The 18,717-nt window shown below is 45.2% G+C and overlaps 1 protein-coding gene across 3 annotated transcripts in view; it reads right to left on the reverse strand.

Moving 5' to 3' along the window:
* Positions 1-15,538, reverse strand: part of SYNE1 (spectrin repeat containing nuclear envelope protein 1) — a 482,339-nt gene extending 466,801 nt beyond the window's left edge. For 2 of the 3 annotated variants that reach the window (XM_043888327.1, XM_043888325.1), the window contains exons 1-2: positions 15,357-15,537; positions 5,278-5,568 (exon numbers count right to left, since the gene is read on the reverse strand). In XM_043888327.1, the coding sequence (XP_043744262.1) occupies positions 5,278-5,344 (67 nt within the window). In that variant the 5' untranslated portion in view covers positions 5,345-5,568; positions 15,357-15,537. Of the gene's footprint in view, positions 1-5,277; positions 5,569-15,356 lie in introns of all 3 variants that reach the window. The other variant, XM_043888326.1, reaches the window with a different exon arrangement.
* Between the last annotated feature and the right edge of the window lie 3,179 nt (positions 15,539-18,717).

The raw sequence follows: 18,717 nt of genomic DNA on the forward strand, positions 1-18,717 counted from the left end.
GGGAGCAGCACCCATTCTCCAAAACTAGAGAAAAGCCCTCGCACCAAAAAAGACCCAGCATAGCCAAAAAAAAAAAAAAAAAAATCAAAGTTTAACCTTACAATCAACAATCCTTTTTTATTAAATTGATCCCCATGTGACACCCTAGCATGCCCATCTGGTCTTCTCTGGCATGTACCTCTTGCTCTACCAAGTTGCATGAATGTTACTCTGCCTTGAAATAATCAACACTGATACTTTACATAAAAATCTTTCTAGATGATCTTCAAATGAAAACAATGTAATTGATACAAGTCAATCAAGGAACCCTTTTAAAGCAAACATTATGCAGAATCCCTAGAGAAAGCGACAAAAGCCTGAACCTCTTGTCACGGTCTTAAAGAAATTTATGCTCTGAACAGTTCAACGTTTACTTTTTCAGATGTGATTATAAACAAAAGTAGCTTCCCAGGTGGCTCTAGTGGGAAAGAACCCACCTGCCAATGCTAGAGATGTAAGAGATGCAGGTTCGATCCCTGGGTTGGGAAGATCGGGCTTCCCTTGTAGATCAGTCGGTAAAGAATCTGCCTGCAATGCAGGAGACCTGGGTTTGATTCCTGGGTTGGGAAGATCCTCTGGAGAAGGAAATGGCAACCCACTCCAGTATTCTTGCCTGGAGAATCTCATGGACAGAGGAGCCGGGCAGGCTACAGTCCATACAGTTGCAAGAGTCGGAAACGACTTAGCAATTAAACCACCACCATAAACTAAAGTGGCTCCATGAGCTACCTGTTAAACAGATTCCCTTGGTAAGCCTTTAGGTTTCCTGCGTGGCTCAATGGTAAAGAATCCTCCTGCCAATGCAGGAGACATGGGTCCAACCCCTGAGTCAGGAAGATCCCCTGGAGAAGGAAATGGCAACCCACTCCAGTATTCTTGCCTGGGAAATTCCATGGACAGAGGAGCCTGGCGGGCTACAGTCTATGGGGTTGCAAAGAGTCAGACATGACTTAGCAACTAAACAACAACAGTAAGTCTTTTAAGAGCAGAAAATGTATGCACATATTATGTGCAATTAAAATTTAATGCCCTGTACTATGCCAGTGTCTACTGTTTTCCTTTATTTAAATATTAAAATGCTTATATTTAAATTGATGAAAGTTACAGAAACATTCATTTTTCTTATAACAGCAAATGAAATTCTGCATTGCAGTCTGTCTGCTTATCCATAATTCAGGATCCCAGACTAAAACATTAAGCCCAAACAAGCACAAATATTGGCAAAGGTGAAATATTGAACTGCTCCAGTAGGAGCTAACTTATGTCACAATCTGTGCATGCGCTTTAATTTCCTAGCACTGGAAACAAAAACTAAAACAAAAAAACCAGACAACAATTATGAGTGTAAACTAAATAAGTAAGAGAAAAAAGCAACATCCATTATTCAGACTTCCATACTTTTTATTAGTTATTCATGGAGCTGATATGACAATAAAACCAAGAGAGGGGGAAAAAAAAAAACAAAATTGAGTTATGTGGATAATCTATCCAGGCAAAGTAACAAGGATTCTAGAAGAATGTTCTTATGGATTTGAACTTTGAAAATACTAGTAGTAACTCTGATTCTATTTAAGTTAATAGAAATAAAAGAGTATATGATAGAAGACTGGTGTCTCACTCTTTGTGATCCCATGGACTATATAACCCACCCGGCTCTTCTGCCCGTGGGATTCTCCAGGCAAGAATACCGGAACGGGTAGCCATTCTCTTCTCCAGGGGATCTTCCCAACCCAGGGATTGAACCCGTGTCTACCGCACTGCAGGCAGATTCTTTACCATCTGAGTCACCAGGGAAGCCCGAAAGAAATTTACTTTTCCTCAAAGAAATTTCAGTCATTTGTCTTAATTATCTGGGCAATAATGGCAGCACCCCCTCTCCCCCAGTTTATTATTAGGATTTTGATCACTGGTTTGGAGATTCTAACAGGCAAGAACAGTTACTCAGTACCCCTGGAGGAAGACAGATCTCCTCCATCAGGGGAGGCTGACTCTTATCTGGGCTCAGAGCAACAGTAGAGCTGAGATGAGAAGGAGACCTCTCCGGCTGAATCAGCAGAATTAACCCAAGAGATCAGTAGGTTAGCAGAGAAGTCCTCCTGATCAACTTTCCTTCCACCTCTGCCGTTTGGCTTCCACTAATGCAGGTGAGATGCGTAGCATTTTGTAGCTGAGCAGACCTTACATTTCGCTGTCACCAATTAACCTATTTTATGAAGTACTTGATGCTAAAAGTTAATGATACCTACTGCAAAGGAATTTTCTCTCCTGAATTGTAAGACTTACTGTTCCAAATGTGTCAGGTACCCTTAAGACATGTTATAACTCTTTCTTATTCTACAAAGGAAAAAAAATTATACAGCAAGTATAGTCCATTATGTAATATAATGACTAGCTTTATACAGTACAGAATATATTAAACAGTTAACATTCCTCCCCAAATTTGCGAGATGAGCCCAATGTGTGACAAGCCGTTAGACTTGCATCTTCTCGTCCAATTTTCTTCCACGACTACTGGGACAGTTTGTCATGCGACAGTGTTCATAGCTTTAAAAACACTTTTGTCTATTATTTCACGGAGCTTGCCAACAATCGTGAGAGGGCGAAGCAAGGTGAAAACAGCCCACCTTTTGCAAGTGGGCTCCCTAGATGTGAATTAGGACATTTATCATCACAGGCGTAGGGTGGGGTGAGGGTGGGGCTCCAGGACTTTCCCACACTTCACTCACCTCTCAAGAAAAACCACTTATGGCTCCACCCCCAAGAACAAACAAAACACTGAGGCATGGTACCCTTCTCTCTCCTCTCACCCCTAAACATTACCTTAATTAAATATTTCTACTGAAGCACAGTCACTACACAATGTGATATATTATACGTATATAATATGGTGACTCACAAGTTTTTAAAGGTGATACTCCATCTTTCTGGTGGGAGAGACTGCCTGTGGGTCTTGCTCTGGTGGGCAGGGCTATGCTCCTTAAATCCAATTTTCTGCTGCTGGCTGGGGCTGTGTTCTCTCCCTGTAGTTTGGCCTGAGGAAGCCCAGTCCTGGAGTCTGCAGACTCTACGGTAGGGCTAATGCTGACCTCCTTTAAGAGGACTTATGCCAACACACCACGCCTCCCAAGATCACTGCTGCCAAGCCCCTGACCCCAGTTTGGACAGTGGCAGGCCGCTGTCAACTCCACCCATAGCTATCATAAACCACCGGCTAATTACCCTGTGGGCTACAACACGTCCTTGTAGATTTCTTGTTTTCTACATAGCAGTTTGTAGCTTTTACTCTCCTGGCTTTATACTGCCCCTCCCCTCTGCCTTCTCCCCACTGGTAACCACTAGTTTGCTTTCTATATCTGTGAGTGTGCTTCTTTTTTGTTATATTCATAGTCGTTGCAATTGTTTAGATCCCACATATAAGTAATATCCTATAGCACTTGTCTTTCTCTGCCTGATTTATTTCACTTAGCAGAATGCCCTCCAAGTTCATTCTTGTTGCTATACTACAAAAAGTAAATAAAATAAAACACTGAGGCATGTATCTTCTTCTCCTCTCATCCCCAACCACTACCTTAATAAAAGAACTTTCATTCAAACCAAAGTATAAAGAGTTAGCATGTTCATAGGACCACAATCTGATTCTGAATCAAGTGTTTTGAAATTTACTGTCTGCAGCTTTCCATTGTTGTCAATATGTATCTTATCCAGAGAAATTTCACATTTAATCACTCAAAGGATAATCTGCTTTATTACCTAATTATCTTCCTCACACTTTTGCTTATCAAGCCATCATTTTGAAGCTGAGGTTACTGAGGCACAAAATGGTTCAGTCCTTTGCACCCAGGCAGACATAGACAGCGGACTGGAACTCCAAGTTCAGTGTTCCATCCGCCCAAGAAAAGATACACAACTTAAACTGCAGATCCTTGGCAATGGACAAACCCAAGCGGAGGTTTTTTCAGCCTCCGGAGGAGGTTTCTGCACATACTAAGCAATGATCAGTCTTTCAGCCAACCAGGTTCTTTCCAGCAGGACAAGTGGGATTTTTCAATAATCAACGTGAAACAAATGCCACTTGCGCTGATGCATCACAAATCAGCCCAGGCAGACAAATGTGGGTTGGGGGATCACACAACTGCATCTGACTGCTTCAGTCAGATTGCTGGTCTCTGTCCAGGCAAGGAAGACACTGATCACCGGATTTTCTATAACTGGAAGCATGTACCAGGCCACGAACACCCAGATGGAGTAGTTCGGTCTGTATTTGAAAGTCAGAAGTGCCCAACTGGAAATGACCACAATGCACATTAAATGCATTACTAGCAAGGAAAGTCGGGCTTTCCCACTTAATGTGATGGCTATGGTGCCAAACCACATGCTCACTGGCTGGGGACACTAGAAAACCTAAAAGCCAAGCTACTGCATTATGTTCAAGCTCTCTCGACAAAGATTAGGGCAAAACCTTGCTAAGTATGGGTATATTTATATCCTGAAAATAGCCACGTGAAGCCTGAGAGGAGTGACGACTGTGACAAAGAAGTAGTATTTTTATATATGCGTACATGATTTTTTTATTGATTCTAGGAATACACATATTAAAGAAAATGCAGAATTAGACATTCATCTATCAGCTGCATAACATTTCACTGCTAACTCTCTTCTGTAAAACAGTTTGCCGTCTGAAAAAGAACACAGGTAAGGGATGTGATTCCAGCCCATCCAGGGCTACTAGTCATTAACCTCATCACATCCCGTGACCCCTCTGGATCACTCTGTCTCTTTTTACTTACAGACTTTCTAAATGTCTAAGAGCTTTCTCCCTGGGATAAGTGAACCACTTGACTTTAGCACACAGCTAACTGTTCACCACAGTCATGATATCCTTATCAGGGCCTTGTCACGGCGCTGCATCTTCATCGCTTATTGAAGGACAGTTTGCCAGTAACTCGGAATTCCCACATGGACACTGGTCTAAGAGCCAGTAAGGTCACACTCATCCAGACACAAAACCGAAACAGGAGCTTTGTCTTTTTTTCTACTTAAAGAAGACGGCATCTTAAAATAGCGTGGATACTAGTCTGAAAACACTAGGATAAAAGCCATTATTGTTATTCCCTTGCTGCAGTTTCATAAAATTGAATAAAAAGGCAAGCAAATTTGGAAAGAATCTGAGGTAAGTCAGTACTGCAAATTTAGAGCCGCTAATAAAATAAAACCAAAAACCCTCGAAGCATTTTTTACCTTGCAGCCTCTGCATCACGTTGGCGATGTCCCGAGGGGCCCGCGAGGCTGCCCTGGAAGCGGCCATGGCTGCCCCTGAGGGTGGAACCACCGCAGGAGACTCTGTGTCTGGCGCGGTGCGGCCCTAGACCACTCCAGAAAACATACTTGAAATTCTCCAGTTCTTTCAAGTGACAGACGATTGCGGAGTCCCAGGCACTCACAGCAGTCCTGGAGTTAATCTCCCAGAGGTCCAGCCACTTCTTTTTCTTCTCTTGCTTTAGGACTGTCTCCTTAAATGAACTCAGGATCCTGAAAACCAAATAGAAAAGGTTCAATATTAAAAAAAAAAAAATCAATACAGGTCACCCAAGTGCAAAAAAGTAGAGCTATATTTATTCAGTTTGAAGAGATGATTCATTACCAAGTGAAATAACTAATGTAAAAATACTTAAAAATCTACAAAGTGGTAGGCAAATATGAGGGATTCCTAGGTGGCTCAGTGCTAAAGAATCTTGCCAATGCAAGAGATGCAAGAGGCACAGGTTCAATCCCTGAGTTGGGACGATCTCCTGGAGTAGGGAATGGCAAGCCACTCCAGTATTCTTGCCTGGAAAATTCCACAGACAGAGGAGTCTGGCAGGCTACAGTCCATGGGGTCTCAAAGACTTGGACCCTACTGAGCACGGCATAGCACAGGCCAAGTGTGAGAAATTCCCATGATGCTTGATAAAATAAACAAATACTTGAAACATACACAATAAATTTGGCTGCTAAAAGGAGAAGTGCTCACTTTTTTCCATGTTTTCTTTTTAAACTAGTCTTTTTTTTTTTTTTAACCAATCTATGAAATTAAAAGTACTTTTAGCCAAAACACCAAACATTTCTCAATATCCACAAGTTCTCTTATCTGGGCTATTTTAGCCAGCTTTGCACACTTGTTTTGTTTGACACTTTTCAGGAATGAGATCAGACCTTAGCTCCTAAAATTTGATGAACTGAAACAGGACAAATATAAAACTTGCTGTTCAATTGCTAAGTCCTGTCTGACTCTTTGTGACCCCATGAACTGCAGCACTCCAGGCCTCCTTGTTGAGTTTGAGATTCTGTCATTTAAGAAGACAAATGGGTTCGATTTAGCTTTTCCCTCCCCTTAGGAAGATTCTGAAGTAAATTGTAAGGCTGTGGTGGGGTAGGGTGCCAAGCAAGAGAGGACAATTTTCTTCCAACCTCTTCCTGAATTCTCTGCTTTGGTCAAGTTTAATTCATCATGTTGGACTGGGGAAGTAAAAAAAGAAGCAGGAGAGCAGTTGATGAAATCCTGACGTTGAGACATGTGCTTTGAACAAGGATTTCCTAACCCTGCTGCTGCTGCTAAGTCACTTCAGTCGTGTCCGACTCTGTGTGAACCCATAGACGGCAGCCCACTAGCCTCCTCCATCCCTGGGATTCTCCAGGCAAGAACACTGGAGCGGGTTGCCATTTCCTTCTCCAATGCATGCATGCATGCTAAGTCGCTTCAGTCATGTCTGACTCTGGGCGACCCTATGGACAGCAGCCCTCCAGGCTCCTCTGTCCACAGGATTCTCCAGGTAAGAATACTGGAGTGGGTTGCCATTTCCTTCTCCCTTCCTAACCCTGGGGTTGACTGAAGAAGAGGACTTGCCATGAAAACAATAATTAATGACAGAAAGAAAAAGAGCGTGAAAAATGCACACAGAGAAAGAAATTTAACCAAGACGCCAAACCAGGGGGGCCGATGTGAACATGACACTTTTACAATTCATACTCATCTCTGGGCTATGATGATGAAGGTGAAGAAAGGAAATAGGGTATGGCAGGGGAGAAGGGCAAAAATAAAACTGTAAAGAAAACACAGTTCCTCTGTGTGGGATGGTCCACTTTTAGCAAGGAAATAAAAAGAGTCTGTGAGGGCAATCAAACATCATAAGGTAAACGTGTGGTCATAAAACCTGCAATATTTATGAAGAATTGGTTAAGTAATAAATACAGTGTAATTACAGATTACAATGGCTTTTTCAAATGGCATTAATACTAGTATATACAGGTACCTGGCTGAATTGTATGAATAAGCTGAGAGCCTCGTTTTTAGACCACCACTTTATAAAGGATATAAAACACTGTACCCTGCTGCTACCTTGCACATTTCTGGGGCCAGAAAGGGTGTACCGGCCATTTAACGAGTTAGGGGGCTGCGGTGCAGTGAACAGCATTACCTCATAAGAAGGTAAAGACAGATTTCTCTTGGCTACTTGCAAAAATACTGGAAGTAGGACCCAATATCTTGCAGCTTCTGAGCTAGAGAGGTTCCTGTGTGTGGGCAGCTCCCCCAGGGATTCTTAGAGAAGAAATAATTACTACCAGCCAGCCCTCATCCATCAAGATCTTAGTCCTCCTGGAGCTGTGTGGCCATTACTAGCATCCATGTCCTGGGGAAAAGCATTCCACCAGCCCACATACCAAAGCTACCTTAATTTGAAGACTGATGGACAGTGAGCAATGCCCGAAGGATCTTACCAAAGGCTTTCCTAAGCTGTTACAAATTAAGGTTCTCCAAATACAAGATGATAACTTTCTGAAGTCTAGCTAGCTAGCTACAGATATACTAGGTAGAAATGAGGGAAGAAATTCATTTTAATTTAGCTACCCCACGCCAGGCCCTACTCAGCACTGGATTTCACAGATGATTAAGACAAGGCCCCTACGACCATCAATCAAGAATTAGAGAATTAAAAGGGATTTCTTTATGCCATTGCCTTACAGATCACCATGCTCCTATCTCTTCCAGATCATGTTCATCTTCTCAGTGGAGTGATACTGAAATAGCTCCTCTCTCCCTCACTCTCTCTGTCTCTCTCTTTATTTTGATACCACATTAAACTCAAAGCAAAGTTTAAAGCGAAGAGGAACTAAAAAGCTTCTTGATGAGGTGAAAGAGGAGAGTGAAAAGCTGGCTTAAAACTCAACATTCAAAAAACTAAGATCACAGCATCCAGTCCCATCACTTCTTGACAAACAGAAGGGAGAAAAGTGGAAACAGTGACAGACTTTCTTTTCCTGAGCTCCAAAATCACAGTGGACCATGACTGCAGCCATGAAATTAAAAGACGCTTGCTCCTTGGAAGAAAAGCTATGACAAACGTAGACAGTGTATTAAAAAGCAGAGACACCACTTTGCCAACAAAGGTCCATATAGTCAAAACTACGGTTTTTCTGGTAGTCATGTAGGCATGTGACAGCTGGATCATAAAGAAGCCTGAGTGATGAAGAATTGATGTTTTTGAACTGTGGTGTTGGAGAAGACTCTTGAGAGTCCCTTGGACTGCAAGGAGATCAAACCAGTCTATCCTAAAGGAAATCGACCCTGAATATTCATTGGAAGGATTGATGCTGAAGTTGAAGCTCCAATAGTTTGGCCACCTGATGTGAAGAACTGACTCACTGGAAAAGACCCTGATGCTGGGAAAGATTGAGGGCAAGTGGAGAAGGGGGCAACAGAGGATGAGATGGTTGGATGGCATCACTGATTCAATGGACATGAGTTTGAGCAAGCTCCAGGAGACAGTGAAAGACAAGGAAGCCTGGCATGCTGCAGTCCTTGGGGTCACAAAGAGTTGGATATGACTTAGCAACTGAACAACAAAATTAAGCTCAGAATTTCTCTGAGTCCAACTTTAGTTGATGTACCTGGTCTTACTTCCACAGTATAACTAATGCATTCTGAGTGTCATGGTTCAATGCTAGAGAAACAGGATGAATATGACACATAACATATTGCTTGAGGAACTTAGAAACATAGAAAAGATAATAAAACAAAAAACCACGTCTAAGTGCAAATACAGAAATGAGGGATACAAAGGATGGACACTAAACCAATCTGGAGGTTCTGAGAGTGTCCTGGGAGGGAACAGCTTCTGCCCTGGGCCTTGGTAAGGGTGTTAGAGTTAATCAGGTGAAAAATATGGGATGCATTCCAGGCAGAATGAATAACTTGAGCAAAGACATGGACACAGGAGACAGCTTGACCAACAGCCAGATAGTGAGGGACTCGACCAGGTGACATTCTGGAGCTGAGACTGGAGAAGGAGGGAGCAGCCAGATGGCTGAGTGCTCTGCTCAGAAGTAGGTTCTGAGTCCCCAGGAGGCAGCAGGAAACCCCGAGGGATTTTAAGCTGGACGTGATCACACCTGCAATTTAGATTATTCTGGCTACATTTTTAAAGGGTGTATTTGAGGTTGACAACACAAAGTTCCAGGAAGAACAGCTGGGAAGGCATCTCAGGGACTCAACTGGAACATGATGAGAGACTGTACAGGACAGTGAATGAATGGAGGGTAAAAATCCAAAAAAATCTTAAGGAGGCAAGATATGCAGGACTTGGTGATTGGTGGGGGAGGGGAGACGGGAAGTGGGAGGTGGGGCTGTCAGGGGATCTAGGGGACTCTCAGGGCTCTGACTTGAGATTCTGTGTGGGTCATGGTGCCATGGACTGCGATCAGCACCAGAGCAACTATGCAGGCTGTTATTTCTCCAAACTCTGCCTTCCATACCCTCACATCCTTGCTGAACAGTTTCTTAATAACTCCTTCACACTCTCAGCTAATCTAACCCAAAGGCTTGCTGGACCCAGGACCCACACTCTGTATGAAGCCACACCCAGCCACAGAACAATTTCAGCAACTCCCTCCATTCCTTCCGCACCAACAATCCACACTCTGATAAGCACTATTCATCTCACATCCCTGACCAATTAGTCTTGTCTCCGTCTAACCAGACTGTGGATTTTTCAGAGGCACAGAGATTACAACTATTATTGCTTTGCTATCCCACCCACTGATATTAACTAAATCCCTGAACACATCCAAGCCCTTCAAACACATTTCTGTTTTATTGAACAACCTTCACATTACTTTACCTCTGCAGGAAAACCCCCAGAAAACTCATTCCTCCCCACAGCAAAAGACATTGATGCAACATCCTTCCCTTTTTGGGCATGAGATTAAATATTCTGCTTTCATCATTCATGTACACACACATTTCCTATTTTGGGAAATTCTTATATCTTGCTCTTTGAAGTGAAGTGAAGTCGCTCAGTCATGTCCGACTCTGTGACTCCATGGACTGTAGCCTACCAGGCTCCTCAATCGACAGTCCATGGAGTTTTTCAGGCAAGAGTACTGGAGTGGGTTGCCATTTCCATCTCCAGGGGATCTTCCCGACCCAGGGATCAAAAGGGAAAAATATGTCCCTTGAATTTGATAAGAAATTTCAAACAGATCAAACAGTGATCATAAGAGGAGGTTTTTACAAGATATGTGCTCGGGAGGTTAGAAGACATGAGTTTAGACTTAGCTTTGTCCTGACTGGATTTCCTTGGTGGCTCAGACTGTAAAGAGTCTGCCTGTAAGACAGGAGACCCGGGTTTAATCCCTGGGTTGGGAAGATCCCCTGGAGAAGGGAATGGCAACCCATCCGGTATTCTTGCCTGGAGAATTTTCTGGGACAGAGGCAACAATCCATGGGATCACATAGAGTCGGACACAACTGAGTGACTAACACTTTGTTCTGACAATCAGGATGATTCTGAGCTGGTTTGGTGTAGGGAGGTTCTCAGCAACGTCCTCAACAACCCCCTGACATGTGGAGGATGGTCCCCAGAAAGGCACAGACTCTAGACTAAAAAGACATGGAAGTGACTCTTAATTCTGCCTCTTCCTGTCCATGTGGGCATGACCTACAGAACTAGAGCATCAGAGGAAGGCCCAGCCCCATGAGTGAGCTCACTACTCCCAGGGTAATTAACAGTTTTTAATTGGGTGCAATATACCGTAGGGGTTAGGGGAGGAAGAGGCAGAAGGGGACGGGAAGGGAGAATTAGAGAGACACTGAGGGGTCGTGGACACACTAGCAGTCTTGGGACCACTTCCAAATCCTCTCCAGAGAAGGAACTAAGATTACAAAGTGGCAAGCAACATCCCCTATACCTAGCAGAGAGGTGAGATTCCTGTATTTATGATTTCATACAGAAATGCACTGAGAATTCACATGTAAAGGACACGCTAGTACTGGGTAAATAGCAGTAAACAAGATAGATAAGCCCCCTTAGAGTTTGTGTACCAGAGGGAAAGATGATATAAACAGTATTACAACAAAGTAGGTCATGTATTGTAATGGAAAAATGCAGGGTATTGTGGGAGCAAAGAGAACATCCAATCAATACCATCTGCTGCATTTATTGTGTGGGCTACAGAGGGAATTTAGACTATCTGCTATCTGGGATCCTCCTGTCTGAACAATGGGCTCTTCTTAACCCCCACACCTGTGAAAAGCACAGGAGGAATCATCACAACTTGACTTTTCCAGTCTCTAAGCAGAATGGACAACTGAATGCTAAAGCAGTCTCCTGTTTGTGCTATTAAAAAAGAATTCAGTATCATCCCTGAATATTCACTGGAAGGACTGATGCTGAAGCTGAAGTTCCAATACTTTGGCCACCTGATAAGACAAGCCGGCTCATTAGAAAAGACCCTGATGCTGGGAAAGATTAAAGGCAAAAAGAGAAGGGGGAGGCAGAGGATGAGATGGCTAGATAGCACCACCAACTCAATGGACATGAATTGGAGCAAACTCGGGGAGACACAGAAGGACAGGGGAGCCTGGCCTGCCGAAATTCATGGGGTCACAAAGAGTTGGACACAACTTAGCGACTGAACAACAACACTAGAAGAAACACTGCTAAGCCACAAGACTATATCTTCAAGCAATGCAACAAGTTTTTAAGTATTAGGAAACTACAGTAGAAAGTTACAACCTCTGCAACAACCAGAAATGATATGGCTCATTTCTAGGTGTAAAAGATAGAACTGAGACCATAAAAAGCTACATAGGTTCACAGCTGTATGTAGTAGCACTTCATTAGATGTCTCAACATGTGCAACAGCACTCCCGTTAAAATCCACTATTAAACAAAAATTTTAAAACCTAATGAATACATTTTAACACCCCCTTCTAGCAGCCCTTAGCCAGAGTGAGTCACATAGTGTCTTATTTTACATTTAATTATTGTTTTTCTCTCTGCATCCTTTAGCTATGATACTAATTAATGAATACCAAGACAGCTAAATGGCGGGGAAAAAGAGGGATATCCTGTAGTTACTACAAATATATTACTAACATCTGTGTACTGGCTATCAGTGTGTGGTGCTGGTTATTATTCACTATTATGAATGTTGCACCTCCCCCCAAGATGGCACAGTGGTAAAGAATCTGCCTGCCAGTATCGGGGGATGTGGGTTTGATCCCTGGGTTGGGAAGATCTCTGGAGAAGGAAACGGCAACCCACTCCAGTATTCTTGCCTGGAGAATCCCATGAACAGAGGAGTCCATTGAGTTGCAAAGAACCGGACTCGACCGAGCACCCATGACCCATGAATGTTACAAGGGTAACAAACAAAAATTGGTCCTGTCCTTGGAAGAACAAAAATATGCAGAAATAACTAAAAAAAAAAAAAGTACAGAGCTGATGTGCATGACAGATACTGTGTCGTGACTGAACTTTTTTCGGTCAGCCTGGAGTGTAAATCCCGCCCAGAGATATCTGCTCCCTCCCCCCGGGCTTTGCTAGAGTCTAGACTGCACTTGGCGCCGAACAGAAGCTCTCACTGATTTAGAGCACAAGGAAGGATACATTTGACGCTTCTAAGAGAAGACAAGCAGATTTCCTCATAGGGGAGTCTTGGGTCCTCAGGACTGCAGCTGAGACCACAGGGTGTGGCTGCAGTCTGAGGCTGGTGGCGCCTGCCCTGCGGGAGAACTGTCACCAGCCTTGCCCACTCATGGGCTTCTTACATCCGGTTTCAGTGACACCTCCCTTCACCTCCAAGCAGCTGTGTGGGCTGCATAATTATCAGAAATCAGGTCTTATTGCAGCACCCTCTCCACTGAACACAGAAATTCTTGAACATTTTTAAACAGCAAACCACCTTTTCCCAATCCTTACTCCTTTGCAGAGAAGAATCAAGTTGGCGGGGGGAGGGGGGGGGATTCTTACAACAAAAAAGAAATAAACCATTTTGTGAAGAAATCAGTAGTTAAGACAGATAAAAGTGAAGCTCTAATGTAGTAACTGTGCAAGTATTTCCAAAAGCTAGCAATATTATTATCTGAGTCAGTCTGAGGCTGTGCCTTTATCTTCAGTGTGAAATAAATATATTCAGTCAGCATTGATCGGGCACTTTTGTTCTCAATTTGCCACAAAGTAATAAACAGACTCAAAAATGCAAGACAAAATAGCAATGCTGTTTATGACACCTTTCTGGTGATGTCAGGAACTTTTTATCCATCCTATTAATCTTCTTCCTCATGGAGAACAGCAAGCCTCTCCAAGAACAATCCTCATGACTCATGGTTAAGTCAGCATTTTATACAGATGGGGGTCATATTAACAACCTTTGCTTAGTCGAAAATTATCACACTTTCTTTTGCACAAGTCTGGCTCCTGCATACAAATGCTTTCTTTGGAAAAGTGGATCTCAGATGAAGACAAAAATAGACAAGCATTAAGGAAGAGGGAGGGGAAAAAAATCATTCATTTTGAACTTTCTTAACATGCAGAGAAAAATTTCAGATGCATACAGGTTTTCTACCCCTCCAACGGAAAAGCTCAGAAAAGAACATTCTAGGATGCGAAACCTCACAGCTGGTGTCTCCCCCGTCCTCCGCACGCTCTCACCCCTCCAAGTCCACCCCCCAACCCCGCACCCCTGCTGAACCTGACTCTATTTATGAAAAAGGGCCTGAACTTGAAGCCTTTCAGATCTGTTATCCCAGACAGCCCTCCAAACCCCGTTTCCCAACCGGCTTTCTCTCCCTGATGGCTAATAGCTGCTTTATTTTACATTATTTTCCTGCCCTTTGCCATACACCTGCCGCTCGGTGAACCACCATTTCACAGAACTCCCTCTGGCAGTGATGCAAAAAAAATCTGTCTGAAACGTGTCTTTCTGGAAGGGAGATGAAAGTTATCTTGCCCTCTAGCGTAGGCTCCGCCTGCCTGCCATCGCAGGCGACAGCTGGAGTAGTCTGAAGCCCCGGCCTCCTCGGTGCTTCAAGCCCCCGGGGCTGCGCTACCCAAGTCCCCTCCCCCAGCCCTTCCTAAAATAGTCAGTGGAGGAAGGGAGGCTCCTGGAATTTGTTCAACGCCCTACATCTCCCATCCGATAGTAGCAGCAGCCCCGATCGCAACAAGAGGGCGGCTGCCTTTTGCTTCTGCATCGCTGGACCCCAGGAGAAGTGCCACAAGCCGAAACGTCAAGTCGGGGAGGGGGGTGGATATTAATAGGGGTATCTACGTAGGAGATGCCGGCGGACGCCCCCCATCTCCGGATCTCCCTGAGTACCACACACGTACGCACACCACCGCCACCATCACCACCTTCTCCCTCCCGTTAAGCACGCACGACCCGAACCTGCGAGTTCAAACTTGCTTACAATCTGTCTGCAATGTGTTCGGCTGGCACCCAAAGCCTCTCTCTTACCGTCGCTCTCTCTGGGGCTCGTCCAGGTGCCGGGCAGCGCAGCGAGCGAACCCGCGGCGGCGGGGCGCGCTGGGGGCCGACGGCGGTGGCGGGAGCCGGGGCGCGCGGCTGCGGGGCTTTGCGGGGCGCCGGGCGGCCCCGGTGACCGAGGACAGCAAGCCGGGGGCCGCCTCCCCGGCCGGTGGCGGATCGGCCGCCGCCGCCGCGCTCCCGGGCCGCTCGCACACTCACTCACTCCTGCGCCCAGCCGCTCGGCGACTCTGCCCTCCCTCGGCGAGCGGGTCCTCCTTCCGGGTGCACCCGAGGAGGAGGGGGGGTTCAGGCCTCTCCCCAAGACCCGCCACCCCCCCGCACCCCCCCGCTCTGGGGTTCGGCTAGGGAAGGTCGGGGAGGCGGGTTCATCCCGCGGGCAGGTTCCCGACGCGGCCCGTGCGCCGCCACGCCCCTCCCCGCGCCCTGCGCCCGCGCCGGGAGCCCGGGATGCGCTGGTCCCCGGCACCGCTGGGGGCGGGCGCCCAGGCTCTCTCGCCCGCTTCCCTTACCTCCTGGAGATGCGCGGGCCGCCTCCAGCGTCTTGCTGCAGCGGCAAAGGCTTTCCGCGGCTGTCTTTCTCCGGGAGCCTTTCCACCCGGTCCACCTCCCCGGGGGTCGAGGAGGAAAGAAATGGCCGAGAGCGCCGGGAAGGAGATGCTCTGCCCCGGCTGCTAACTTTTGCCTGGGATTTCCACCGCCCGGCTGACCTTTCAGGGCAGAACCTGTCTTGAAAGGCTGGGGAGGTTCGCTGATGGTCCCAGGAAGGAAGTGATGCGGTTCACTGAGGACATTTCTCTGGCTCCTTTTCAATCAACTTTCGAAAAAGAGCCTAACGGCTGACCTCTTCCGTAACATGCAGTTTTAGGGAGACGGGTCAGACTATAGAGGCTTTTGTTCTTGTGGTTTATAAAGCTTCGATTTCCTGAGGAGACACCCGACCTCTTAATGATATTTCTTCTTGGTTTTTCGGCAAGATGACGCTGGAGAACTGCTTTCGGGTTCTTCCCTCGCGCTCTCGGCGAGTCTGTCATCACAAGTCCTTCTCAAGGTGTAGAGGAGATCCTGGGGTTGCCGGGTAGCCTCCTGAAGAATTTATTTTGTTGTGGTTTTATGGTCTCCAAGCAAAGTCAAACACAACCTCTCTTCACCAACCAGGAAGCCTAGGTCCGACAGGACTGTGGGCAACTCAATTAAATACAGCTATGTTGCAAGAATCTTAAAAATAATAATTACTCTCTCGAATTTTCGATCTGAACAAATAGTTTTTCCCGTTATCCACGTTTGCAGAATGGGAGGCTAGAGGAAGTTTTTCTTTGCTGCTGCCTTTCCCTAGCTCACTGTCAACACTCCAGTCTCGCTTTGCATTTTCTTCAGTCTTTTCTTTCTGGATTCTAACAAAATAATAATGTCTGAAATGAATCTAATGAGCTAATCTGATGTGCTATCTTTGCTTGTGTTTACATATTTTAGAGACCAAGGAATGAATCTCTAATTGCAGAAACTGGTTGCCCAGGGAGTCGGGCCTGGAGGGGGTGGTGTTGGGGGTCACTCTGAACATATCCTCTGCTTCAGGGTGACACCCCGCCTGGCTGCCCAGAACACCTCGTGAGGTGACCCACCGTAGCCTAATCGTGCAGTTACCACCCTCTGCCTGCATATGACTGCACTGAGATCCAAGCTGCAGGCCTGTCACTCAGGAGGAGAGCGTGAGAGGGTAGCTGAGCTCTTCCTTTCCATCTGTGCTTTCATCTAACCAACTCACTCACCAACTGAAACTCCCTCCCTAGACTTAGCTGCTCTTCTCCCAAGAGCAGACAGGCAGGAACCTAGGGCTTTCTGGCTGGCATTAGTAGCCTGATGAACTGAATGTCCACTCTCAGCTCATTTTTATCTTCCACCGAAGGACTAAGCACATCATCGACTTTTGGGAAAGGCTTGTCTTTTTTCATAACCCCCAGGGAAGTGTGTCGTAGCTTCATTATTCGACTATGTTGTTCAAACACCTACCATATTCTGAATATTGTCCTAACTGTTGGACCCACAATGGTAAATAAAACCAAACCTGGTTCCTGCCTTCACTGAGCTTCCAGTATAATCAGGAAGAGAGATATTCATCAAAAAACCATGCAAATAACTGTAAAACCCCAGCTTCCAAGAGAAGGCAAATACTTTGAGAGCCTCCAAGGAAAGGAATCAATTTAGTTTAAAGATCAGGAAGACCTTGCTAAGGAAGTGACTTTTGAACTGTGAGCAGCAGGAAAAGACACTGAACTAAGAGGAAGGCAGATAGACTGGGGTCTGGAATAATGCTCCAGGGCAAAGGATCCATGGAAGAAAAGCACAGGGTGCTTTTGAAGAAGTGAAAACCCACGGGACTGCAGAAGAGAAAGCAAGGGAGGGAACAGGAGCTTCAGGGGAAAATGGGCCCCTTGAGACTCAAAACAAAGCGAAGGGCAGATTGTGGAGGTCTTAAAAACCAGCCCAAAGAGATGGATCATTAGGGGACGTCTTTCCAGTGTTCTAAGTGGTGCAATGTGATAACACTTAAGTCTTGAGGCTTAAGGCTACAATATGGAAAACAGATTAGAAGTGGGGCCAAAATGCGTAAAGGTGGACCAGTTAGGAAGCTGTACAGTAATCTTTTAGAAAGATCATAGCCCTCATCATTACGGTGATGGTGGTGGGGAAAGTGCGTGGGTTCAAGGGATGTTTAATAGATAAAAAGTGTGTGAGACATAAGGTCGTGTGTGGCAGAAGGAAATCATAATAGTATAAAGTTAAAGTTTTGGATTTTGAAACAAGAAAGGCCTGAGCTTGAGTCTCAACTCCATCATTAACTACCTGTGTGAATTTTAGCTAGTAATTTAACCTCTCACAAGCTCAGGTTTTACAAACCCATAACCAGGACTATAACAGTATATCTCACAGGGTTATTGTGGGGAGTAAACAAGCTAATATTGGCAAGATTTCATAGTTCAGAGCCTGGTGCGATCAGGAAGTGTAATATAGTTAATGCCATTTTTATAGTTATTATTGCCATGATTCTAGATGTTTCTAAAGTTGGCAAATAAAGGAAATAAAGGACTCTACTTCACTTTGCAACAGGCTGATTGGACTGATTGTAGCTAGAACACCAGTTTCTGAAAGCAGCAAAATAGAACCCATGGGGCCATCATAGGCCGAGAGACAGCAGTCTGGGTAGCAACTTGATTTCCTCCTCCGTGGAGCTCAAGGTCTATCCTCCTCATCTGTCTATTCTTCAGACCCTCTAAGTTTACACAGAATCCTATTCCTAAGCATCATGGCAGCAGGGCCCCCAATACCTCTTCCCTGCATTAATAGGAGGTGAAAAACAACAGCAAAAAAGTGCCAACTGGTTTCAGTTCAGAGTTATCCCAATGGCTGCATCACTGTGTTCCCTGTATTTATAAAATAAACCCGAATGGTCAAATGAAGTCAACAGTGAATCCCTTACATGGCTATCCTTTCCCTCTTATGTAATTGTGTTAGTACCATGGCAAAGATTTACCACAATTAAATATGTTGTCGATTTATTGAAAGCAGCAACCCAGGGTCTTACCAGAGGTGCATCTTTCAGAGATGTGCACAAGTGAAATTCAATAAGCGGGCCTCTTCTTCCACCTGCTTCTGTTAGTCTTAAGTCCCTTCAAAACAAACTTCTACGCACAGTGCAGGGAAACAGTAAACAAAATGGCTCTTGCTTCTTAAAGGTAAAAGGGCTTTGTTTGTCTTGCTGCGGTCAGTAATGGTCTGCTTGGGTTAGGCAGCCTCTTAGTGGTAATTGCCTCTGTGGAGTCACTACAGTCTGCTAAGCAGAGGGGAAGGGCAGACAGGGAAGAAGGGAGGGGT

Source organism: Cervus elaphus, chromosome 26 (assembly GCF_910594005.1).
Source record: "Cervus elaphus chromosome 26, mCerEla1.1, whole genome shotgun sequence".
NCBI lineage: Eukaryota > Metazoa > Chordata > Mammalia > Artiodactyla > Cervidae > Cervus > Cervus elaphus.